Below are 26,347 nucleotides of genomic sequence, written 5' to 3' on the forward strand. Positions count from 1 at the left end.
GAGTCTCCCTGTTACACTTAAACCTCTTGTGCTTTAGAGAATGGAGCAGATTTTCTGGGTCCCAGTGTTCACAGACACTGAGGTTTCATCTGAAGTTCACTAATTTTTTTTTTTTTATTCCCCCAAGTGTCTTGCATGGACAGTCATTCAGTTCTTTGGTGTTACCCTGTGGCCTGTCTTATGTCCCACCTATCTGTGCAGAGGCAACCCCAGCTCCCACCCTACTGCTGCCTGCCTTAGGCTGGGAGGCGACAGGGGCCTAGGACTGTGGAATACTGCTCTGAAGGGCCCAGGCCATCAGACTTCTTTGGGGTGGGGGAGGTACAAAAGTGCCTTAAAATGAGAACTCATGTTCATGGATGTGCAGCTGGACAAGGGAAGCTGCCCACTGACAAGGGGTGTCAGGCTACTGTGGCCCAGCTCACCTTGGGGATGACGGACACGCTGGGGGAAAGGCAATTAAAACGCGACAATCAAACCAACCTTTAAATAGTAACTTTTAAAAATATAAAAACAGCTCATTACAATGACTTTTCATTTTCTTTTTTTCTTCAGGAATAACTTTCTTCTACCCTCACCCTCCCTCCTGGCTAGAGCCTTAACAAGAGGTGGCAGATGAACATCTGAGACCCAGAAAGGGAGACAGAGACTCCAGATGCCCAAGTCCCCATCTCAGACAGACTCAGGGTGCTATGCCGGCTCCATGCCACGACCTCCACGTCACGTCCGGGAAGCTGCTCAGCTGTGGAGCACCTGGAGATGGGCGGTTTTCACAGAAGCCCCTCCTCCTCCTCACCAGACCGAATCACACATTATAAAATAATCCATAAAAATGCAGTATAAAAATTATCTTCCATATGCTACATCCACAGAGAGCCCACCACCAGGACTCACACTGCCTTTACTTTCTCTCTCTCTCTCTCTTTTTTTTTTTTTTTTTTAAAGAACAAGGTTAAAAAAAAAAAAAAAGAAGACCAAAACCCAAATCCTAATACCTCAGAACATTTGGTACCAAAGCATGGTAACCGCAGGAGACAACTTTCTACCTGGAACCTGTCTGGGTCACAAGAGACTAAAAGCTGTTACAAATCACCACAGTGCACCAGGATGTCCCCCTGCCCCAGCCCCCTCTGCCCTGCCCAGGAGGGGATGAGGGCAAGTCACCTGCTCAGACTTTATAACCCTGTAGATTAATCTGCTTGTCCCCTCTAGGGAGAGAGGAACAGGGAGAAGGCATTTTATAAAAGGACATCACTTCTAATTCTTTTTATTCAAATTAAAAAAAAAAAAAAAAAAAAAAAAAAGCACCCACATCAATTGCTGTTTTTCTCTGGTAGCTCCCTGAGCTGAGTTGCTATGCTTCCCTCTACTGTGTTGTCCTTTTCAGGCTGCGTCCATCCGTCCATCCGGAAGATTAAGAAAGGCTGGAGAGGGAGTTCCTTTGAACCTCCATTTCTCATCACAATGACCCAGTGTGCACCAAAGAGAAAGAGGAGAAGGAGAGAAAGATCAAGACAGGCCTGAGAGAGAGGGAGATAGGGCAAGAGGCAGACAGAGCAGAGGAAACCCAGCTGTCCCCTGTGGACATCAACCCAGGCCGGCCTGGTCTCGGCACTATCCATCAGTCCTTCTGTCTATCTGGCACACCCTCCAGGCTTGCCTAGGATGCCAAACCTGCATGAGGCACGTTCACCTGGCGTTAGGTACCTCATGGCCAATCTGCTTGGCAGTACAGGTTCTTCTCCCACCACAGGACTCTCCTTCCCATTCCAACCCCTCTTCCTGTTGCTCCCTCCCTGTCCCTTTCCCTGATGGGAATTTCTGTTTAAAAAAAAAAAAAAAAAAAAAATTAAAAAAAAAAAAAAAAAAGCCACCACCACGAGTGGATCACAAATACAGCAGGCGAAATACACGGCGCGCTCCCGCTGGGAAGGGGCGTCCTCCCCGACTGACCAGTCCATGACAGGAGTCTGTTATTTACAGTTTTCACAAACCTTGCGCACTGCACAATCAGGAACGAGGTCCCCCTCCCCAGCACTACAACGTGGTCTACTCCAGTGTCCCCAACCCAAGCAGGGAGGGGACAGGTCAGAAGAACGGGGAGGAAGAGACAGAGATTCATGAGGGTGTCTGTGGGGAACTGGAGCCATAAGCCTCCAAATAAATCTATTTGTAGCATCTGCCAGCATTGTTAAGGGGGAGGAGGAGAAGAGAATCCATCCGAGTCTGTGAGACACATCAATCCATGCCCAGAAGTCCGGGCCGTGGCGGGCACGTGCCCTCTCGGCCTGCTGGAGCAGAGCCCGGAGCGCTGCTGCTCACGGCTCCTCCTCCGCCATCCTCGGGGCCTTGACCGGGGCCTCCCTGTCAGAGCTGAGATGGTTTCTCCTAGAGTTGGACAGCCCTGTTAGAGTCCTTGTTTAGTAGATGACCTCATAAACTGTGGCCTTCTTGTCACCAGAGCCTGTTACAATATATTTGTCATCCGCCGAAATGTCACAACTCAAGACAGACGAGGATTCTTTAGACTGGAGGAGGAAGACAAGGAGAAGCAGGAAGGCGTGGGGTGTGGGGAGAAAAAAGACAGGAATTCATTTGGAGCCCTTTGTACCGTTCTCAACGCTATCTGCATGAAATCGCCCCGCTGCACCGCCTGCAGCTCCCGTCCAGAGCACAGCAGAGGGTGGGTCTGGAGCGGGGTGCAGCGAGGGGGCCTCCCACCCACCTCTCCATAAGGAAAAGCTCATTCACAGCTCCCACGGGACTTTTGGAACATGCTGTAAGGATGGAAACAGGACACCTCGCGTGCATTCACAGACAGGACCCGCCCTTTGAGAATTTCTGAGCTGGAGCAGGTGGCAGCCCACCAGACCCTCAGTCCCACAGGCCAGGGCTGGTATCCAAACTTAGAAGCAATCAGTTTAACTATAGACTCTGAAAGGGTCATGTGTGACACATGGGACACCAGACATTTTAGCCTAGGGCCAGGAAATGGCTTGGTGAGGGAGCTCCTGGCTCTCTAGATCAAAAGGAGCCCCCTGCTTAGAAGCCCTCATCTTCAGGGGTCAGAAGCCATTAACAACAGAGTATGTGTCCCCCAGTGGTCCCCAACCTTTTCCTATGCAAAACCCATCCTGGGTCCCCATCAGGTAGGGGCAGGGAAGGGGCCAGGCAGGTCTGCTCCTAGCTCCGGGCTTGTCCTGTTTTGCCTCCTGCCATTCTCGCCTCCAGCATAGCGGCTGAGTCCTGGCTCAGGGCAGGATGGAGAGGAGGACTCGGAGGTGGGCGTACCTGGAAGATGCTGGCTCCATAAGGTGTCCTCCAGGCATTGAGAAGGTTATCTTTCCCAGTGCTCACAAACCACTTGCCTGCAGGAGGGAGCCAAAGGAATTGGTTAGGGTGTGGCTTGCTGCCCTCTAAAGCAAGACCTGCCCCAGACATGGTTGGCTGCCATGGAAACACCGTAAGGACTGCTAAGCAGGGCTGAGTGTGACTCTCCACTCAGGAGAGGCATTTTGCAAAGTGATACACATGAAAACCCAAAGAACACTTTTCTCTGCCATCTGTGGGAATGGGGGGCTAGGATGGACAGGAAAAGGTAGGATCTGAGGTGAATTGCAGTTATCACATTCCTCTAAAAGGTTCCTATTGAAACCACTAAAGCCAACTGGCCCTTCTAAATCTACTACTAGAAAAAGTATTCTTCTAGAAAGTATTGGAAGTAGGAAAGTCCCAGCAACCTGGAGACCCATCTGAAGACATCAGTCAGGGGGCGACCTTCCTCCAGGAGGGCACTCGACCACGAATCCACATACACTACCACACTAATGCTCCTCCAAGCTACGTGGTGGGCACCGTACTCTTTCTGTCACAGAGGAGAAACTCACTGGGGTTTAGAGAAGGTGAGGTGTACTCCTGGTTGCACTGCTTGTCAGTGGAGGAGCAGGGTACCAGATGGCAAAGCTGTGGCCTTAACCACTGGGAGGAGCTACGTGAACAGCTTCATGTCCTATTCCTTTGCCCTAGGCTATTGAGGACAGGTTCTGGCCCGGTGTCCTGAGAACTCAGTACCTCTGAGGAACAAGGATGGGGGACAAGATCCCCAAAGGGTGTTGAAGGGATACCAGCCCAGGGCTGAGCTCTTTCTATTAGCTCTAGACCACTCAGCCAGGATGCCAGCCCTCCCCCAAGTTCCATCAGGCTCACCGCAGTAGGCAAACTTGAGAGAGAGCACACAGCTCTCGTGCAGGTGCAGCTGGTACTTGTCCGGCTTCGTGTGGTGCAACACCTCCACGTTGCTGCTCTCCATGCCCACAGCCAGCCACTCCCCAGTGGGGCAGTAACCCAGCGAGAATATCTGTAGGGGCATACAGAGTTCAGCATCCTCTCCCTCTCAAGGATGGGCAGCTCCCCAAGGCCCTGCTCAGGTGCCCAGGGCCTGGCCCTCCTCCTCCCCACCCCTGCCATTTGCAAACCAAACCAAATGACCACCTGCCCACTGACCCAAGGGAATGGGATGTCATTTCCACCCCCACTCTACAGATAAGAAAGCCCGGTTTTAAGAGCTGACTCTAGAGAGGAGGCAGTGGAACCCCAGTTCAAACTCAGAGGAGCATAGACACTTCATTTCCAAAGACACCCTCTGCCCCTGAGACTTTAGTCACTCCTTAAGAAAAACATGAGTAAACAAAACACTAACGTACTAAATACTTAAGATCAAAATATTAAAATGAGTAATAAAATAAGAAATATCAAGGCCTGGCACTTACTGACACTGTCTACGAACCAGGCTTGTGGCCCTGGCTTTAAGAAGCTTGCCAGGTACTCACGCTAGGTTTGTGGGGAGCTCCTATTATTTCCACCCCATGAGTGAGGAAAGTGAGGAGGGAGTGCTCAATAGAAGCTGGGAGCCAAATCCCAGTTGGGTCAAGTGTATCCAGGTCCAAGGTCTTGCCCACTGTTTCACTGCTTCCTTCAGGAAGCCTTCCCACATGGCCCAATGTGGTCCCAAGTCCCTTGGCAAAGGTGACCCTGTGAGGGACCTTTGTCCCGAGCCAGGCACTGGGGCTCTGGAGGGAAGGGAGCTCTGTGGAAGAGGGGAGCCTGGCTGCGCACCTGAGAGGTGAAGTCGTGCTGCTGCAGCTGCCGGCCCTCCCGCAGATCCCAGGAGCGCACCGTGTTGTCCAGGCCCCCAGTCCACAGCTTGGTGCCATCGTGGGAGATGTCTATGCAGCTGGCCCCGTCTGTATGGCCCTGGAACTGCCTATGAAGGCCAAGCAGGGAGGAAGGGTGAGCCCAGGCAATCCCTGACTGGTGGCCAGTTCTGCCTGAGAGCCAGCAGAGAGGAAACTGAGGACCAAAGACGTGATCCCTTGGCGAGCCTGAAGCAGAGCTGGCCAGGGCCCCCATCTCACTCTACTCAGAGGCCTTGCCCAGGGCCAGGTCCCCTGCAAAAGAGGGGCAGCGGGGTCCTGGGATCCTGAGACTAGTTCCTTCCAGGTGAGTCCTTCAGCGAGCCCACCCTGCTCTGGAGGTGGTGGGACTGGAGGATCAAAGGCCAAGGAGACAGAAAGGCCCTGAAGACTTTTGTGAGATGATTCACAAAGAGAAAGCAGCCCCCTTTCTCAGGACACAGCTCCTGGGCCTGCACTCAGCCTGCCTGGGGCTTGACCCATTCTCCTTGCCCTGGGAGGACTACAGGGTTGAGGCTGCAAATAATCCACACGACTCTGAGGAACACAGGCAGCTGGTGGGTACCGAGAGCGGACTCCAGGGTAAAGTGACCTGTACAGGTTGTCATGGGAGAGCGAGCAGCACTGCTCCTGAAGCCCCAGGTCCCACCACCAAGTATGGCTGGCTCCTCTACTTTGGCCTTTTCTTCCATCCTCTTTGCTGTTTCCCTCCCAAATCTGCTCCAGCTTCGCCACATTCCCGCAGCCTCCTCCAGCCTCCCAAGCCCAAGGAGCCCTCCCTCCCCTGCCCCTCGCAGAGGCAGGTTGTCTGTCGCTTTGCCAGGGCACTCTCATTCAAACTGCTCTGGCTACCCAGCTCTGCAGACAGGGCAAGGCCACAGCAAGATGCTCCAGGCCGGGTGGGTGTAAAGCCTGCAGGACAAGGCAGATGCTCCCTCCTGGCCTCACCTGACCAGGGTCTGGTTGTGCAGGTCCCAGACTGCAATGTTCCCGTCACTGCAGCAGGAAAAGCAGACTTTGGCGTCAGGGCTAATGGCCAGGGCATAACAGGCGGGAGCGGAGGATGTCAGCTCCGCCTTGATGCGGGGTGTGGGAGAGGCCAGATCCCAGATGGTGAGTGTGCTGGCCTCACCACCCACGATGAGTGTGCGCCCATCAGGGAGTAACTTGCAGGAGCGGATGTAGTTGTCCCTGTTCTAGAGGAAGAAGGAGCAGGGTTAAGCATTGTCCACACTTCCTTTCCTGAGCACCCTGAAAGTCACATCTAGTGACACCCTGCACCCTTGCCATCTAATCTTCCAGCCTCCCCTCAAACATGGTAGCTGCCAGGCTGCCTCTGAGTTCTCCAATTTATTGGAGAAAAGAAAATTTATTGGAAAAGTTTTCCAATTTATTGGAAAGAATATTCCAATATTCTTTCCCACCTTTCTTCAAAAACTCCATGAGGTCAGGATCATCCCCACTTGCAAATGGCAAAATGAGGGCCCAACACTGTTCAATCAATCCAGGGCTAAGCCAGGCCAGGTCTAGGGCTTTCCCCTCTGGCCCAGGCTGCTCCACTGCCCTGTGCCAGCTGGAGATGTCCGCAGCCTGGGGATGCTCACCAGGCAGTCCAGCTGGGAGATGGGGCTCTTACTGCCCGGCTGGCTGATATCCCAGATCTTCACACAGCCCTTGCCACCTGTGTAGACGTGCCGGGTGGGGTTGCTGATGGTCACGGCACACACCACCTCCCCATGACTGAGTGTGTTGATCTGGCGGGCATGCCTTGGGATACCAGGGCCTGCCAGGGCATCGTGGGGGAAGGGCACAGGCTGCATCTGCCCATCAGCGCTCACATGGAAAGAGTAGGCTCTGCAAAAGCAAGAAATATCACTCCAGCCATCTATTTCTGCCTCTTGCAGTTCCCACAGGTCCTGTCCAGGTCAACATGAACCACCCCTGACTGGCTGCCCTGCCCTCTCCCCTGAGATCTTTAAATTCAGGAACCCCATGTCACTGGAATGGCTCCACCAGGGTGGGTCTGCTTCATCGTGAACATCAGTTCCGCTTACATTCTCATTCCAAACTGGACTACAAACCCCACGGGCACCTTAGGATGCCCTTTCCCACCGTTTATAAAGTTCCCTCACATTCCAATCCTGGAAGGACCCAGCTGAATGCCACCTCTTCTTTAAGGAGTCAGCGGTGGCAGGGAGGAGAATCTGCCTGCCCCTCCAAAAGCAAACTCCAGGGGCTACTTCAGAGCCACAGGGAGTCAGCTTGGTCTGCCTGCTGTTCTAGATCTCTGAGGGAGTCCTCTCAATGGGCTTCAAGATTCTCCTTGATGATGTGAGCTCTGGGTAAGCACAGGGCAATATCTCTAATGTCTACTCAACCTTTTAAATGATTTTCCCAAAAACCCACGAAGGTGAAAGGCAAAGGAGAAGTGTGCCCTGTAGCCCGTGGAAGACACTGGAGACAGGGAAGGGCCAAGTCTAGCAAGGATGATGGCCTTTCCAGAGTCCCCAAGACCCACAGCAGCCCCGTGTGCTTTGGTCAGGAGTGTTCCTTCCCTCCCAGAGCCCAGCGACTGTGCTCAGCAGTTCCTGGCTCCCCATTAGAGGAAGCCTCTGGGTCTGGTCACACTTGGTAGTTCCCCAGGACAAGGGGCCTAAGTGCCTCTAGCAGGCCAGAAGCCTTCCCAAGGGGAGGCAACCCCCAGCAAGCTGGTGCTCAGGGCATGGGAGGATAGGGTTGTGTACCCTCCCCTGTCAGCCTCATGAAGCATGCAAGAAACACAGCCATAGCTTACGGTTTCCCTCCGGGAATGGAGGCGAGACTCGAGGGCAGGCCTGTGGCCCGCATGGGAGGGTGAGGGTCAAAACCAACCTGCAAGAAAAGACAAGGTAGCCCTTAGTGATGCCACCATACATTCCCCTCCCTGTAGCCACCCCCCCCCCCCAACCACTTACTAAGCTCTGCCCACTCAGTTCAGCCCTCCAGGGCATCAGAAGAGCAGAGCAGAGCAGAGCCCACCCACCACCTTTTCAGAGGAAGCAGGTTGGGAAGGATAAGTGCCTTGCCCGGGACAGTGCAGTCCAGAACCTGACTCTGAACCAGTTTCACAAGGCACAGCCAGCTGGCCCTGCCCCTCCTTCCCCTGCTGCTCCCATGAGCCTGGCACTAGGGTGGAAAGGGGACCACCCTAGGTACAGGAAGTAAGAAGAGAAACTGTCCTGAAGGGGGCCTCTCTCCACTAACCAGACCCCGACTGCTCCTCCATCATGACAGCTGTAACAAGCAGCCCCACCTCTCTAACCCCTGCTATGTGGATGTCACTTGACTTATTAGGACTTCCAACCCCTCCTGAGCCCAGGAAGCAGGTATCAGCCCTACATTCCAGAGTGGAAAGAAGCAGCGCCTGCAGGGAGGTTGCCCTGCAGGAGGACACACGACAGGCAAAGGGGGTGGAACGGAACCCAGACCAACCCCACAGTACACCCTCACGGCGGAGTCTCAGCCCCTTCTCATAAATGTTCTCCTCAGGGCAGCTGTCTGATTTCGAGACCCCCCATTTCCCTTTAGCATGCAAGGAGCACCACTGCAACCTCCATCAGCTCCCTAATCCCTGCCCAGTCCCCAAAAAAGGAGCCAAAAGGTCTACGTACAGCTCCAAAGCTCACCATTGGCGATCGGCCATAGGCAGCAGCTGCGGCGGCGGCGGCCGCGCTCATCTGGGGTGGGATGTTGTGGAGGCCAGCATAGGCGCTCGGGCTGGTGAGGGAGCCGTTCATCTCGTGGTGGCTCATCATGGCAAAAGGTGCTGCGTAGGAGCTGGTGATGGAGATGGGCGTGCGCAGGGCTGAGGCTACAAGAAAGTGGGTATCAGCAGGGAGGTGGGCATCAAGGGGAGTGGACCCCACCATCTGTGGCCACTTCCTTGCCCAGCAGTAATCCTTCCTGCATACTAAAGTTGCCTGCTCCAGGGAGTCCCCCAGCATTGAACCCACCCAGCTGGGATCCTTGTCTTCAGAGCCCAAGCAAGCTATAGCGGGGAGATGCATCTACCTTTCTACATACCAGGACGTGGAGGCCCAGAGAAGAGGGAGCAAAAACTAATGACAAGGGCAGAAACAGGTCTGGGTGCCCTGACTGTCTTGATGCTCCTTTCACACATGCAGCCTAGCAGGGGCCCAGCAATCCCTGACATCAGTGCTGAAGACTCAGGTACCCACGTCCTCCTCAAACCTGACTGTGACGCCCTCAAGGGCAGGTCCTAGGAGGACCCCAGCTCGGACACTTTGTGCTCTGGCCTGCCCATGTGGCTCCAACCCCGGCCTGAGACCAACCCTCCCGCCGTTCCATCAGATCAACCCAGCTCCATGGTGCCTACCCATTATACCTATCGGGTCCATGCCTGGAGGTTTGCCCGGCATTGAGCGGAGCCCCGGGGTTGTGCTGGTGCCTGGAGTTGGGGCATCATTCCTTGGAGTTGGTGTGTTGGACTTAAGACCAGGGGTTGAGGATTTGTCATTCTAAGGAGGGAAGAGGCAGAGACCAAAGGAAGTCCTGAGGACTCTTCTCTCCTGAGAGCTGGGCACAGCACCTAGCATCATCCCCACAAAAAGCTTAGCCCCACCCTAGTTCTGCACCTTCTGCTCAACAGATCCCGTTTGTCAAGGATATGTTGATGGTTCCATAATACAGATGCAGCCAACAGCTCAGAAAGGTTCCCCGACTAGTGTGGGACCAGCCAGCAGGGGGAGGGAGGGTCAGGCACGAACCTGAGCAACTTCACAGCCAGGTCCTTTGTACTCCACCCCCCTCCCGAGTCAGCACACTCCAGCTGCAGCCTGTGTACCCCCACTTCCCGCCCCTTTCTGCCCCCACCTCCTTGGAGGTGCCAGGGCCGACCTCACATACATGACCAAGGTCTTTGGTCTTGGAAGAAGGTGTACTGCTGGAGGAGGCCACCGAGGCAGGGCTGGTGGGGGCATCCTTTTTCAGGCCCCGGGCCTTGTCCAGTCCATTTTCAGGAGGGGAGTGTGCTGGGCTGACCCGGGGTGTTGCTGGATCCTAAAAACACAAGTTACACAGAAATGCTTTGAAAGCCACAACTAGGCTAGTCTTCCCTGCCTTAAGACTGGGATCAGAAAGAGCAAGGGTGACAGGAAGAGTGGCAAAAAGCCTGAGGGCCCCAGGGAGGGACAACTGGATCTTAATTTAGTCTGACCCCTCTGTCTCACAAGGGAGCAGACTGAGGTCTAGGACAGGGTGGGGGAAGTGAGCTGCCCAAGATCAAACACAAGTTCAAACTCAAATCTGTGAGGCTGGACTTGGCCTTGTGTGGCTTCTCTTCAGCAGTTGCTATTCTGCTGGGGACTCACCACTCTCCCTCAAGATGAGGATGGAGCAGAACCAACCTGAAGACTATAAGGGATAGAAGGTGGCCCCTACCTGGGCTCTTTCAGGCTCTCTCCTGGAGACCCATCTCAGGAAGTTCTCAGGTCAGGGTCTACTAAGCCCAGTCACCATGCAGGAAAGCCCTGCCCTTCTCCTCCTGACCCACTTAATGCATCAAGACCAGAAGCCTCATTGCCCTGCTCAGGCAACAGAACAGATCCCACGCTAAGAAGAGACAATCCTAAACACCCCCAAACCAAGAGCCTCCCTACAACGGGGGCCTGTCCTTACCTCATTGGAAACGTCCACCACCAGATCGTCACTCTTGTCCCCATCACTGTCCTGCAACCGAGAGAAGCCAGTAGACCAGTGAGAGGCCACACCCTCCCCTCTTCAACCAAGCCTGGACCACCCCTTGCTCTCCATCAGGCAGGAAGTGAATCCCTGCCAAATGCCAAACTCCTCACTGTATCTACTGTGCCCTACGCCCTGTGCCAGCAGCACTCCAGGTCAAAGTCGGCCTCCGCTGGGGCTGTTTCCAGCCCAGCCTCCTGGGCTCTGGGGCCTCTCTGCTGCTGCTACTGTGCCCACTGGATGGCCTCCTGCTCTGTGGTCATACTTCTCGGCCTCCCTTCGGCCTGCCCTCTGGCTTGTCTCTCTGAAGCCAGAGCCTCCTTCCCAGCTGGTCTTGCAGTTGCCATCATTCAGGAAGCAGTGTGACTCTCACCTTGGTGTTCTCACCACTCTGGGGTCGGCCATTGGCCTCATGGCACAGAAACACAGCTGAGCTCCGAATGTGCTACACATGCAGAGCCACAGAGTGGCCAAGCACTGAGGTGGGGGTGCAAGTACCTCAAGCCCCAGCACTGCACTGCCCCCATGTCCATCCCAGCTCAGTCCTCCTGCTCAGTCTGGCAATGGAAGACACAATGGCCACATTCCCACCAGGATCTCACGTGCCAGAGGACATCACATTATAAAGCTACTAAAATCCATGGCTGAGCAGCTGAACACCTGGGATAGACAGTGAGGACTGCAGGGGCAACACGTGGGGACAGTCTCTTACAGCAGACTGGGATTCCATGAGTACCATAAATGGAAGCACAGAACTGGTGGCCCACCAATGGGAAGAGCCCACAACTCTCCCCAGACCCCAGAAGGCCAGGATGACAGCCCATCCACTCCCTTCAGTGACTCGCATGCTCACAGGGTGTATGACTCTCCTCGCTAGGCCTCCTGTCCCACCTGTACCTCTCTGACTCACTATCCAACCTTCAGAGGGCTCAGGCCATAGCTTAGTTACAGCCTGGAACCTCTCCTACCCAACAAAGCTCAGTGGTACCGGCTGCTCTCAGACGTACGTATCGGCTCAGGCTGTCCTTCTCCTCTGCCTTCCTCTTCTTGGCTTCCATGCTGTAGTCTGCAGAACCCCGGTGCTTCTCGCTGGCCCTGAGGCTTTCTGAGGGTGACACCGAATTATTCTAGAAGCAAGAAGAGGATGCAGGGTCAAAGCCTTGTGCTGAACCTAGCCTCTCACACAGCCTCCAACACAGCTAAACACAGGCTACACAGGAGACCAGAGGAGGGAAGAGGACCTCCACCCTGTGTCTGTGTATCTGCTCACTCAGAGCCTCGACAGGGAGCTGAGCCCTTCCCCAACCCCCAGCTTGGGTTCCTGGGAGCTGCCCTGGCTCATCCTTACTTTTTTTTTTTTTTTTTTTTTGTTTTTGCAGTATCAGAGATTCAAGCCCAGGGCCTCCTGCATGCCATGCCAGGTAAGCCCTCTACCTCTGAGTCACAGCCCCAGCCCGTTTTATTTTTAATCAGCGTCTCAACTATGTTGCCCAGGCTGTCCTCAACTTTCAATCTTCCTGCCTCCACCTCCAGAGTAGCTAGGATAACAGTGTGCACCACCAGGCCCAGCTCCCCATTTCCTTTTGTAACAAGGCACTCCTATTAAATAATTAGCCTTACATTAGTAAGTTCCCTGCGTTCTGGCCTGAGAGGTCCCTCCCCATGAGGGTGAGAGTCACCTATGTGGCTCACTACCCTCTCATATCTGCCACACGTCTCTGTCCATGCAGGGAGATCTGCACGGAGGTTTGAAAGATGGCCCTGAGTTGACAGACAGGAATGTGACAATACTTCATCATCCCCACAGGAATGAGAGGGTAGGAAAAGGCTCTCAACAGCATTCTAATTGTGGAGAAGCAACTGTGACCATCCTCCTCCTCTCCACAGCCAGGTTGCAACTGAGAGAGACATTAGGGCCACAGAGAAATAAAAAAAGTCCAACATTCCAAAGCATCTCCCTCTGCAAGACAGGAAACACAAGGGCAGGGAGAAATGTCCCCCTCTGTCACAAAGCAGGGCCCTATGTGCTTGCAGAATGTACCCAAAACCTCCCAGCAGGAGGCCACAAAAAGGAAAGCCAAGCATTTCACGCTGGACGTAGCTGAAGGAGATCTCTCTCAACTATAGGAGGAAGGGGCATGGGGATCCTTGGGGATCAAAGACCTGGGCATAGGGAATATGGGCAGGAGAAGCACTGGCAGGCAGGCCTGGGAATGGAGCTTTCCTGAAAGTGAGGGGCCAGGAACAAGTTCCATCTGTGGCTCTTAGCAGTAGTGGGGAGCTACTGGCAAGGGTACCTGACAACAAACTTTTGAGGACCTAGCCCTTCTAGGATGCTGCTGAGACTCACTCCTCTCCAAGAACCAAACTTTACAATACAGTCACTCCCTCCCCTTACCCAGCCATCATGTTCTTAGCACCTGCCTTGGGTCAGGCCTGGCACTGGATGGCAGGGGGTGGCAGAATGAGCAAGACCAGTCTCTGTCCTCCACGAGTTCAAGTCTAGCCACAGGGAAGAAAAAGGCCAGTTGATTTACAACCCCAGGAAGTGAGAGATGCATAATGGGGTTGTGGCAGTACAGAGAGACATCTGTTCAGAAGAGAAGGGGCATCGAAGGCAAGTGGGATAAGCCTCACTTCTCATCTTCTCATTGGACTGGAGGCCATGCTGGTCCAAGGGCAAAGGTTGCTGGGAGGGGATGGGACGATGCGGTGTGGGAGCCAGCCACAGAACTTAATTTCCTTTCCTAAGCCGGTTTCTGGGCAGCCCTTCCCTGCCAAGTTTCTGCCTGAAGCAAATTAAAATGGCAGAGTTATCAAGCCTTGAAGAAAAAATGGAGGTTATAATGGAACTGCAGCTCAACCTTCCCACAGCCCTGCGAGAGCGGCGGCGATGCGCGCACAGCCGCAATTCAATTAGCTGCTGCAAGCGCCGGCAGAAAAATCACCGTCATTTCATTTCATTTCCTCCGACGGTGGCGGCCACCCCGTGCTAAGCAGAAATGCTTCCAGCCCCTTGGGCTGGCTGCCCCTCGCAGGCGGGAGGGTGGGTGGAGAGGAGGGGGGCGTGCGGCTGCTCGTGTTTCTCCTTGCGACCCGGTGCGCGGCTCGGGAGAACAGCGAGCTCTTTCTTCTCATGCAGTCAGGCTGAAAACCCTCGCCGCTACCGGAGAGTCATGTCAGGCATTTAGCGGCATCGATCCAGCCCGCCTCTGGCTGGCAGGCAGCCAAAAAACTAAGTATTTTTTATTGCTTCGGCTAGGCAAGGAAATATGAATGAAGCTACCTCTAATTGGACTCCAGACTAACCCCTCTGGGACAGCTTCCAGCCCGTCCACCCGTCCCCCTCCCGCTCTGACACAGCCCTGTCCTTCCTGCCGTAGGCCTCATCTGTTGACAACCTGGCTTCCAAAGGCTCATTACTTCAGTCTACACCCTCCAACACCATCGCCACATGCACACGGCCCCAGTGCCCTGACTCTGAGCCACCAGGCCTGGCCTTCCCACCCACCCCGGCCCCGGGATGGCCTCTGATTCACTTCCATCCCATTCTCCCGCAGCCTAGGTGTGCCCCCTCTGCTCTGGAAGCCTGGCCCGCATAGATGTCGGCAAATGCTGTGGAGGGAAGAGTTTGGGCTCCTGAGGTTGCCTGTGGGCTTCTTCCAGCAGAAGCTTTCATCAGCAGGGACACAAAGCCAAAAGCAAACAGGAATGAGGGCAACGAGGCAGATGAGGTGAGGACAGGAGGGTGTGGGGCTCAAACACCGTTTCCCTGCAGGAGGTTACTGTTACCCAGGAAACCTAGGCATTTATAGGGGTCCTCCTGATCAAGTTGAGAAGCCACCTGGAAGGGAATTATCCCTGTGGTATGCAAAAGGAAACTGAGGCTGCGAGAGGCCACAAGTGCTACCCTATGTCTCATAAAGCTGGGACCAGAGCCAAGCCTGAAGGTGTCCACTGCAGCCTTCCTTCTATCAAGGCAAACAGACTCTCCGAAAATGCCACTGTTTGAGGATCAGCACTAAAGCAATCAAAATGGATTTTCAGCTTCAATTATTCCTTTCTTCTGCACCTAGCCATTCCCGGGACCAAATGGGGACCTGGATTTCTGAGCACATAGAAGACAGAAGCATTATAGCTAATGGGAGGTCTGAACACCCAACCTGGGGTGGAGGGAGGGCTGGGAAGGGAAGGTGGGTCTGGAGAGAGGGAGGTGCCTGAGGAGACTGCTGTCTAGATGGTTAGTTAACTGCCTGACCTTCCAAGTCCTACTTAACACGAGGTAATAACCAAAGCCATCCTAACAGATTAGATGGCCCCAGATACAAGGATGGCGATGAGGAATAAAATAGCTCTGCTAATCGCTGGAGGATTTTTTTTATCCAGACTCCACTGTGCTTATTCAGAAGGCTTATTCACTTGAAACAGAACCTCGGAGCCTCAGTGTGATCAGAAAGATTTACAACAAATCTCAGAGCTGGCAGACACGCAGGCGGCCTGGCCTTAATGCTTGCTTGCTAGCACTTTCTTAAACCAAGTGAAAGCTCAGAACAGGGAGAAGCCTCAGGCATTTGAAGCAGTGGAGGATTCGGGATCATGCGGGAGGCACCCAACCTGCCGGGTGGGTAAGAACCTTAGCCAGCAAAGGACACCTGGGTCCTCAGCCCTTGGCTGAGCTCAGTGACTCCAAAAAGACCCTTGGAAGACTCAGGTTGTCAGCTGACCTGGTTTCACATGACAGGGAGAGCTCATTTAGCCAAAGCTCCTCATCTGATAAATGATATACCAAAAGCCTGAAGAGATAAAGGACTTCCATAACCAAAGGTCACTCAACAGGTGACGGCAACTCCTATTTTATGACAGTAACCACCCCCTTCCACCAGGGGATGAAGGCACTGTCACCAGAACATCAGCACTGAAGCCATATGTGCTCTCCTAGTCCGGGGCACACATAAATCACAAACCCTCAGCTTCAACCCACAGAACAACAGAGAATCCTGAGCCCAGAGTGGACAAAAGGCGAGTCTCAGGTGTAGTTCTTGGACAAACCTCCAGGCCAGGAGCCCAAGTCCCTCCTCCTCCCAGCACCCAAACACAACTTCACAGGGTGCAGAGCATTGGCACTTACCGCACTGGATTCTCTCTCTTTGGGGAAGGAAGGCCAGGGCAGAGTCAGGACCCGCAAGGAAAAGGACAAAAAAGAAAGTAAAAAGGTCAGTTTCCTCAGTCTGGCTGGCTGATAGGCCCACTTCACTGGTCTTACAATGGGAAAAAGGCCTGGCACTCTCTCAGGGTCAGCCAAAGCACAGCCAGTGGGCTAGGTACCTCAGTTTGGAAATTATCCAACCCAATTCCAGTGCCCCTCCTTAGTTCCCAGGGTGGGCCAGGGGAGGCCTTTGGCCCAGCTCTTCTTGATGCCAGAAGGACATCAGTTTACTCTTGAGCAGACTGGGGTTCTTAAAGTCCCGAGCCTGGGAAGGTTCATGCTATGCAAAACACCCGTGGGATCTGGGAATTGAGAACATTATGGTAAAAAGAAAGGAATTGAGGAGTGGTTTTTGTCTTGTTTTTTTAATTACTGCTGTCCTCTGTTTCTTTGCCAAGACGACCCTGGAAGCTGAAGCCTGATTATTTGCCCAGCTAAGCAGTAGCTCCCATTCTCCTGTCTGCTGTGGAGGCCCCTTTCCCTGTGCCAAAAGGACCATTCTATAGGGACAAAAACTTGGCCTCTGGTTCCCAGGATGTGGCCTGGGGCAAGGCAGGATGGTGACACTGCCTCTCCCTGGGTCCAGAAGACACAGAAGGCATTGGCCATGTGGCTCTGTAAATACCCAAGGGCACAGCACACGAGCTGACAAGTTTTGTGAAGGGTCTGCCATGGAGCCAGGCCCTTCCCTTTCCTGACCTGAGAATCCCTCCCAAGCCCCAACTCAGCGCAGGTTCCTGGGTCCTCATGGTCAGAGCCTAGGTGCAGGTTAGAAGAAATAGTTCTGGTTCCAGTTTCCCAATCATCTCCCTGCTGGAATGTGCTTGCTACCTCCACTTAAAGATGCTCAGCCAACAAACCTTTACTTGAGCACTGACGGTACCTTTTCTGAGGCTTCTGCATGTGTGAGACTATATGCTTAGAAAAATATCTAGAAAGATGGTCCTTGTCCTCAAGAGCATGGATGGTTTTGGTAAGGACAAAATAATTTCCAGGGATACAGAAAAGGACAGCAACAAAGGGCTGTCTTGGGGTGACAATTCTGACCAGTCTGACCAGGAATACATCTTGAAGGCAGAGGGCTGGACTAGCCCTTGAAGGACAGGTGGGGCATAGATGTAAGCTGAACAGTGGAGGGTGGGCTGCTCCAAAGGCATGGTCAGATGCCTGCCAGGACACAAACACCAGGAACGAGGTGGGTTGGGCAAGGTGCATAGGAATGGGGTGCCGGTTTCCACGCACCAGGGGAGTCAACAGATCGCTCCAAATCTTTGCCTAACTCCTAGTCCTAGAGTGACAGCACCTGCCATGTCCACAGTCTATGGGGTTTGCAGGCACAGGAACCCCGCCCAGCTCCATCCCGTTCCCAGCCCCAGCTCAAGCCGCACCTCGATGATCAAGTTCATGGTGGTTCTTCTCATCCTTCACCGCAAGGTGGGCCTGGCTGCCCAGGGCGCCAAGTGCCAGCAGTCCAGAGCTGCTTCCCGTCACTGGGGGGATCCCAGGAGGCTGGAGGCCTGATGGGTGGGGCGGCAGCTGGACGGGGGGGCCATGTGTGGCATGGGAGAGGTGCTGCGCCTGGAGCTGCTGCTGCTGCAATGAAGTTAGTGGTGAGCACAGCTGAGCAGAAGGCAGGGGGCTTAGACTGCCTCTTCCCATCTCCCTCACTCCACCATCAGGAGGTAGCAGAGGGAAAACCACCCCAAAACCTTTGCCCCCAGTTCAGTCCACATGCGTGTATCACTAAAGGAAGTCTGTTAATGAACTGCAATTTAGATATAAGATTTATGTCTTCAAGCACCCCACCCAACCCCACACTCCAGTTTCAGGACAGAACTTCTCAGTATTTGTTTCCAAGCCAAAGATAAGTAATGCATGCACTTATAAACCACACAGCCATCAGGGCTCCCTCTCAGTTGAGGGGAATCTGCTTTTAAGCTCACAATTCATGCGTACATGCCTTCAACATCAGCAGCCAGAGCCTCCCACCCTGCAGTTGAATCCTGGGGAAGACTCCCTAATTCCAAAGCACTCCAAGCCTGGCTTAGAGCCAGGAGAGGGAAGGCCATAGCAAAGAAGCACCATGAGCAAGATGAACTTGCAGCCAGTGGAATGAGAGCTGATGTCCTTGGACATCAGAGCAAAAGACGGACCTGCATTAGAAACCCAACTCTGGCAACTAACTATGTGGCCTTGGGCAGGTAACTTCAAGTCCCTGAACCTCCAAGTTCTTCATCTGTTAAGTGGGGAAAGAGCCGCTTACTGAAGCAGAAGATCACTGTAAGACAATGTTTATAGGGCTTGGGGCACATAACCACTGCTCACCAGGCACTGGGTCAGCAGCTAGCACTGGCTGAGTCCTCAGTGGGCTCCCCACTGCTCTGACAACTTGGTATTCTCATCAACAGCAGCCATTCTCCCTACTTCCAATCCAGGACTCTGTTCCCAGGGCCTCAGGACTCCTTGTTCCCTCCCTCCCCCATAGCCAAGTGGAAAGACAGAATGCCACACATCATTCCTAAACTGTGCCAGGTGCCATACTACACCATGCCGATATTTCTTAGGGATGGGACTGTCTCTTAGGAGTGGTGGGGCTGTGCTTATTTTACAGATGGCAAAAGGATGCTTAGGGGGATGGAGGGGGCAGCCAGTAACTGACAAAAGTCCTGCCACTGCTAAGTGGGATTCAGACTCAAATTAGTCAACCATCAACCTCGTCCTAAAAGTGTTATAAGAAGATCCTTCAAACAAGAGGAGTTGGGAGCGGGGGGGCGAGGGAGGGTGGCACAGACAGGTGAGCCATAGAGAGCAAAGATCTGCCAAGCTTCAAGATTTCACTCCAGACAGGGAGCTTTACCCACCAATGTGAAATGGCTTTCTGGAAATTGCTAACATACAACAGGACATGAGGAAGATCTACATGTGTTTGTTCAAAGGTTAAGGGTCCCTATTCTCCCCTGACTAAGATGCAAATTGCCAACCCAACTCCACCCCAAAGTTAAGGTAGCCATGGAGGCCACCATGCTCCTAGGCCAAGAGGCCACTGCTTAGGACTAGCAGCACACCTCTGGGATGTCTGTTGTTGGGCACTGGTCCTAGGATGGTCTGACCCCAGATCTACCTGAGATACCACCACTGCAGACACAGAGTAAAGGTGGCCTTTGAGCCAGATTCACAGGGCCCCATGCAGACATCAACCCTCCCAGCTAAGGAGTTCAGACTCCTCTCAAATGGGCACTTACCCAGAGCCACACCAACTTTCAGAGAAAACACCATTTTTACATCTTATTCTGAAAATAATGTATGCTCATGTAAGAAACAACTAAAAACGAGTACAAACTTATAAGTTTTTTTTAATTATCCTTAAATCACACACACCCCTAAAAGATTCTGCTACTTGTCTAGAAATGTATTTCTTCACAAATGGGCTCTTGTTAACCAGATTGCTAGATAATCTGATTTTAATTTAAGTGTTCCAAAGAAATCAACTTGTCCTTTTGGATGACTACTTAGTATTCCCTGGTGTGATGGGACCATGCAACCTTATCTAGATACCAAGTTACAATAAGTCTCCAGGGGAACCCTATGGTTTTAAACTTGTTGCTATGAGGCCCTTTAATTCTGTTGATAATAACTAGAAAAGGCTAAGGTATTTCATCCACTTTCCATAGTACAGAGCCAGTAAGACTCCTTGCAGAAGAAATAAGAAAGAGGAGGGAGAAGATGGCTTCAAAGTGGCTTTGCTAGCTACAGACACTGCTAACTCCTTCCACACAATGCATTCGTGTCTGCAGCTGAACTTACTGAAGCTAGGTATCTGGGGAAAGAAGTAGATGAATAGTTCCAAACACCCTCTCACTTGACCAGGTTAAGCCCTCCTCTCCTACCCAACCTTCCAGGCTCAACCATACCCAGTTAAATGTCACATCCTCAGGGCACCCTTTCTACCTTCCCAGTGAGAACAGATCTCTCCCTTCTGAGGGTTCTCTGAGCTCAGACTTGGGAGCCGCACACGATGGACTTGCAGCTCTATTCTTCATCAGCAATCTAGGGATCTAGGACAAATCAGTGGACCTCTCTGGGCCTCAGTTTCCTCATCTGCCAAACGGACATTAAAGTGGAGCTCCTCTCTTCAGGCTGGGCAAGAATCACACATATCGCTATGTGTTGAAACAAAGGAGGTGTTCAAGCAACCATTAGCAAACCTGATGAATGGATCAGACACCACCACTTTCTGTCATCTTTACATGGGGCTCGGCACCTTTTGAGTTCCAGGACGACGGGCCATTTATCTCATCCATCCCGCCACCTCTAACAGTGCCTGGCACATTTTCTGGGTGAGTAAGTGAAATGTTGGAAAAGATATAAATGGAGAGACTGAAGTCAGTCAGCAGAGAGCTCTGTCCAAAGGGGATCAAGTGCCGCCCAGATCCATGCCCCTGAGGTTCAGTGCGAGGCAGCTACAATAGGTAGTTGGCTAGAGAGCACCAGCAGTGTTAGGCATCCTGCTTCCTCAGATCACGACCCAGGGAACCACCAGAAACCTGGGACAAAAGCTGCTGGGCTTCCAAAGACCAAGACAATGCTACTCTGCCTTCGCACCTCAGGGAGGAGCATTCTCTTTGCAGCAGAGGAAAGGAATCTTCTGTGCAAAATGCAAATGTTTCTTTCTTATCTTGAAGGACAAGAGAAACCTGCTTGGCAGAGCCAGAAACCACCCTGTGGTCTCCTGAGGGTGATCTGAAGGCATGGTCAGCACCAGTCCAGCAGACTCCGGGGTGCAGGGACAGAAGAGCCACTCTATAAGGAGATAGTGTGGCTATCTTCTTGCTCAGGGAGAGAGCAGATGCCAGCGGTCGTCAGGCAGAGAGTCTGCCAACAATCGTCTTGGTTGCAATACAGAATAAAAGTTTTCTCCCTGATAGGGTGAGGCAGTACGCAGCTGGTAGTGACCCGCTTGACTCAACGTCTCTGTTACAGCCTCAGCCCTGCAGGCAAATAGGGCACAGCCATCCTTAGGCTGAATTCTGTTCCCTACAACACATCCTCTGGCTTCAGAGGACAACATGCTCAAACACAGTGATGTCTGAGTGAGAGGTGACACTGTATTTCAACTGGAAGCCTTCCCCATGGTAGAGAAATGGCATCAACTCCACAGTCTGAGCCCACCTGTCTACAGTTTCTATCATTACTTCAATTCTGGCACTTCTCCATCCATAAGATGAAGGATGTCGAGGACTCCCCTTTTCCGCCTCCAGCCCCAACAAAGGGGCCAAGAGCCTGGAACCAAGCCCACTCCTAGTGCTTCTATCTCCCACCTTGAATACTGCATGTCAGAACACAAACACAACCAAATTGCATGTCTCTTGGGGCATATATGGGTCCTCTGTTCTCTGCGTCTGCATCAGACACTGTGGCTGGAGCTCAGAAGCTTTGGTGCCCACAGGAGAGGCAACGGGAAGACCTTGCTGCAGAGCGTCCATAACTGGGTGATGCTCCTCCTGCTGTAGCCTTTGCTCGCCGCTGCAATGCTTCACTTCTGAGGTTCACCACGTTGGTCAAACTTAGTGAAGTTGTCTAACCACTGCATTTCCAGAGCCGAACTGGGCAAGGGCTCCCACCAGAAGAAGCAAAGGCAGGATCCTAATGCAAAAAGTGAACACCCCTGACCCCCACCGGAGGGAGAACAGCCTCAGGCCTCTGACTGTTGCTCTTTTTCACAAAGCTGAGTGGGCAGACAGCACAGTTCCACATGGAATCCAACTTTCTGGTTTGGGAAGAGCTTTGCGAGCTCACAATGATCCTTGTTATCTCCACTTCAGAAAAGGGCAATGGCTCCTGGGGCTGAGCAAGTCCACCAAGCCAGCAGCAACCAAAGCCAGGACACAAACCAGCAGGACCTTCCCCAGCACAGCTGCCTGGCTGAAAGAAACTGACGGATTGAAGGCACAGACTCTGCCATCCCGTTCCACTGTGCAAAATCGCACCACATGAATCTAGCTCATCAGCATCCTTGCCATAAATGCCAGAACCTCAGGTAGGGCTTCGCACGCAGTACTTGTGTAGTTTGCAACAAGCTACCATCTCCCTCCCTCTCCTCCCCGCCACTTAAAAACAAACAAACAAACAACAACAAAAAAGTCAACACTTTACAGCATCTCTTCCACTAATAAGTCCCCCCAGGAAAAGCAGGCCAATTCATTTGTGGACCAGCAACTAAATGCCCCCACTGCCCAGTGCAAAGACCTTGGCCCATCACAGAACACTAAAAAGTGGGTTCTGGAAATGGTTGATCAGCTCATGGGGTCTTGGATCAATGCTTCCCACAAGTTGCTGACCAAGCATCACACTTCCCACCTCATGCTGAGGAATCCTGTCCTTCTAAAGATCCCCCAGTAAGGTGGATCCCAGAAGTAGGGCATGTAACAGTAACAGGTCTTCAAACCTTGAATGGAAAGCCTGCATCCCAGGGGGACATGAATTCCCTGGGGTCCAGCAGGGCAGTGGGTGGGTTTGGCCAGCAAGCCTGGCTCCCTCCATCTGTCCTTCCTTCTCCTCTCCACACATACCACCCTGACCTTAAATCCAGCCTCGACTGGAAAAAAAAAAAAATCCCAGACTCTAATCCACCTGGTAAACACGCTGCTGGCTACATCCATGCCCATGCTAGACATATCTAACTGCTTTCTGAGTTTAACTGACTCATGACCTCCAATCCTTCAACGCCATGCCAAGAGGGCCACAAACAGCTGACTGGAGCAGACATGCCACGTGAAAACTGCCAGTCCTCCTCCATCTTTTCACAAGTGGGGAAACTGAGGCCTGGAGGAATGCTATGACTAGCCCAAGGCCCTGCTACCTCCCAGACCAGCCTGCTGGGCAGATGCTTCCCTTCTGGCAGTCCTTGGCCCTACGCCCTTGTCATGCTTCTTCACCTCACTTTCTAGGGGCAGCTCAGCTGCCGGCTTGCTCTCCTCACTCCTCCAGGAGGAGATGAAAGACTCCCTGACTAGATTAGCCACCTCCTTCGCTGGAGTGCAGCGAAGCGCGGCCCCCCGTGCGAGCATGCCTCAGCTGTCCGTAATTCCTGCCTGGTGAGGCTCTGTCAGGCACGGCGATTAGACGGCTGCCTGCTTAATGACAGGGCGACGGCTGCATTCACTCAGAGCCTGAGAAGCAATTACCTTGAAAATGGGGGTCACAGGCCCCACTCGTCCGCTTTAATTGAATTCCAATATCTGCCTCCAGCTGCCTTGACCTAACTTGTAGCTTCCTAAATACTACTTAAAGGAAGTGGAGCTAATCCAAGCTGTGCCTCTTCCCCAATTTTATTCCTTTCTTCAAATGTAAATATATATACATATACACATATATATGTATTTTTTTTAGAGGATTTTAATTCCCAAAAGAGAGGCAGAGGGGGAGTAGGGACCCCACTGTCACCATTGTAGGGGGTGGAAGAACTCAGCCTGGAAACCTTAAGAAGATGCCTGGGAGCGGGGGAGGAGGAGGAGCAATCTGAGCAGGGAACTCACAGTGCTGGCCCTGCCCTTGCATCCCCCGCCCCCATCACCACCACTGCAGAAGCAGTGACTGGCTGGTGAGGAGGACACCTGTCATACAAGCTACAGCTGCACCTGGCAAGTGATGAGCCCTGGGTCTTGGGCCTGGCTTGGCTGCTGAAGATCTCTTATCAACAGCATCAGGCTAGGTCAGTGGTCCTTGATCACTTTTGTCCACAGACATAAGCAATGTCTAGGGACATTTGTGGACATCACAAGTGTGTGGGGGGTGCTACTGACACCTAAGGGTGCAGGTCCAGGATGCTTCTGAGCATCCTACAATGCCCAGGACCACAAAGAATGATCTGGTCCTGAATTTCAATAGTGTTTAAGTTGAAGAATCCTCTGAGAGATGATTGCTGGAGATGCCGCAAAACTTTAAAAATATTCCCCTCAGTGGGTGTTGCTTTTCAGCTCCAACCCCTTCCTCTTCTTCCTGTTTCCTGACTCCACTCTGCTCCTCCCACGCAGTCGGTGAGGGTCTACTCTCCCCACAACACTGCAGAGGTCAAAGTAGCCTAATGCTCCCCTCCCCTCCAGCAGCATGTGCAGTTCACACAGGTGCTGACACCTGGAGGAGAGACCCACAGGGCTGCCTAGGCCAACCACCTCAGAAACCATCATGGGGCAAGATGGCAGGATGGAAGAAGGGTCAGCGTCCACCACCATCGCTCTGCCAAGCTCACTCTGATCTCCCAGAAGTCCTGGTGGAAGTTGGGAAAGCCCAGAGAGATAAGCAGGTCCACCCTCTTCTTTTACAGATGCAGAACTGAGGCGCAGGAAGAGAAGAAGCCTGCCCAAGGTCATGCAGGGAAGCACCATGCCTAAAACTCAGGCCTCCGGTTTTCTGCCCCAGACTGAAAAGCCAGGAATTGCCATTTATCTCACCATGCAGAAGAAAATCCCAGGGCCTTCAGTTCTACCTTGAAATAATGACCTCACATAAGAACAAAAAGAGAAATAATGAAGACCAATCACTGCCCCAGAAAATGCTAGGGCGAAAAGGACCTCAGCTAATCAGTCTCCTGCTTCCCAAACCAGACTATGCTTCCAGAAACAGCAGGAGCAGATTCCCAGACCCACCCCAGGATCAATGGGAAAATTCCAGGGCAAGTTACCTGGAATCTGTATTTCCAGTAAGATCCTTGGGAAATACCAACTGAGTGGTCTGTTGGTGAGGGAGCAGTGATCCCACTACTCCCTTCATTTTAGGGACAAGTGGTAGATAAGGACACCCCAAAGTCACTGGAAAAAACAAAAAACAACAACAACAAAAAACTTGTTCCTCAGGTGCTTATTTTAAATATCCTTAGCTGCACATCAAAGAAACAAGCAGAAGAAAGCTCCTCTCTGAATCCAAGAAATGCACAAAAAATGTGAGCCAGGTATAGCCACTAAAGAGGAACACCTGGCTTCCCCTTCGTGCAGTGCTCAGAATAGCAGGGGCCTCACAGAGTACTTGTTTTGTTTCTTTTGTTTTCCCTATGTCTGGGTGAATGGAACTTCTAGAAGGTCAGGAAGGTCTGTCTAGGTGCCCCGGATGGAATTCACAAGGGCACATGATACTCAGCCATGCAACTCAGCATATGGGACAGCAAACCCAAACCAGGTTCCATAGCACAGTGCACATCAACAGTACAGCAGAGACAGTTCTGACCCCAGGTGGCCAAAGAAGGGCAGACCTCTGCAGGAGGGGCAGAAGGCCCAGGGCGAAGCATGAGGCAATGGTCTGGTACTGGTCAGTCAACCTGGCCTCAGAAGTGACCCCAGGTCACTGCCCTCTCAATGACAGGGGTACCAGAAGTCAGGGTCAAGGAGGCTGGAGGTGAGAACAGAAGTGGACCTGTGGCATGGCTGGCATTCCTTTAGTTTGTGGGCTGGAGGGAATTAAAAGTCACTAGAAGAGAGTCCCAAATGGATCCCACTGGGATGCTCAGGGAAGCCGGAGCCCTGGGGCTGCCATTCTTTGAGGCCAGCTAAGGTCAGGGTCCATCTCTGGTTATGGTAAATGAGAGGAATAAAAGGGCTATACACACGGTGAGAGGCAGATTGGGGAGTCCACGTACCCCGATGATGGCGTTCAGCTCTGTCATGGTGACCTGCTTGGCGCGCTCCACTGCCTGAGCCACCTGCTGCTGGTGCTGGAGGGAACACAGGTGGTTAGATGTGGCTGTGCTGCCAAGCAAGGAGTAGGCTGGTGGGCTGCAGAGCACCAGAGGAGCCTCCTGGGACACAGCCCCCAGAGACAACAGGAAACCCGCTAAACAGGTCCAGGACACAGGGGAGGCAGGTGGTGGGCAATTTTACTTTCTTCTTTAAAACCTTCCAAATGAGCACATATTAACTTCCAAGCATGTGCTAACTTACTTTTAATTGCTTAAAATAAAGATGAGTGCCAAAGATGACTCAGTAAACCATGTCCCTCAACCACACATATTACAAATAAATAAATAAGGGAAAACAAAACAGAATCCTTTGTTTAATGCAATCTGGATATAAACTTGACATTACATGATATTACAGAATAATTATTAATTTCCTAAGTACAAGGCCTACATGGTAATCATACAGGAGAAGGTGCCCATTTTTAGGATACAGTTACAACAGTTAGTGGTGAACTGTTGGTATGTCTATGATTCATATTCAAA

The 26,347-nt window shown here is 52.5% G+C and overlaps 1 protein-coding gene across 14 annotated transcripts in view; it reads right to left on the reverse strand.

Moving 5' to 3' along the window:
• Positions 1 to 480: 480 nt before the first annotated feature.
• Positions 481 to 26,347, reverse strand: part of TLE3 (TLE family member 3, transcriptional corepressor) — a 48,272-nt gene continuing 22,405 nt past the window's right edge. For 2 of the 14 annotated variants that reach the window (XM_079129341.1, XM_079129344.1), the window contains 15 exons: positions 25,736 to 25,840; positions 17,526 to 17,730; positions 16,060 to 16,076; positions 11,939 to 12,058; positions 10,869 to 10,919; positions 10,098 to 10,250; positions 9,568 to 9,709; positions 8,843 to 9,042; positions 7,987 to 8,063; positions 6,797 to 7,046; positions 6,141 to 6,388; positions 5,116 to 5,263; positions 4,207 to 4,357; positions 3,292 to 3,368; positions 481 to 2,528 (listed from right to left, as the gene is read on the reverse strand). In XM_079129341.1, coding sequence (XP_078985467.1) covers positions 2,421 to 2,528; positions 3,292 to 3,368; positions 4,207 to 4,357; positions 5,116 to 5,263; positions 6,141 to 6,388; positions 6,797 to 7,046; positions 7,987 to 8,063; positions 8,843 to 9,042; positions 9,568 to 9,709; positions 10,098 to 10,250; positions 10,869 to 10,919; positions 11,939 to 12,058; positions 16,060 to 16,076; positions 17,526 to 17,730; positions 25,736 to 25,840 — 2,052 coding nt within the window. In that variant the 3' untranslated portion in view covers positions 481 to 2,420. The remainder of the gene's footprint in view (positions 2,529 to 3,291; positions 3,369 to 4,206; positions 4,358 to 5,115; positions 5,264 to 6,140; positions 6,389 to 6,796; positions 7,047 to 7,986; positions 8,064 to 8,842; positions 9,043 to 9,567; positions 9,710 to 10,097; positions 10,251 to 10,868; positions 10,920 to 11,938; positions 12,059 to 16,059; positions 16,077 to 17,525; positions 17,731 to 25,735; positions 25,841 to 26,347) is intronic. The other 12 variants (XM_079129345.1, XM_079129346.1, XM_079129352.1 and 9 more) reach the window with 12 other exon arrangements.

The sequence above is a fragment of the Sciurus vulgaris genome (genome assembly GCF_902686455.1).
Source record: "Sciurus vulgaris genome assembly, chromosome: 2".
NCBI lineage: Eukaryota > Metazoa > Chordata > Mammalia > Rodentia > Sciuridae > Sciurus > Sciurus vulgaris.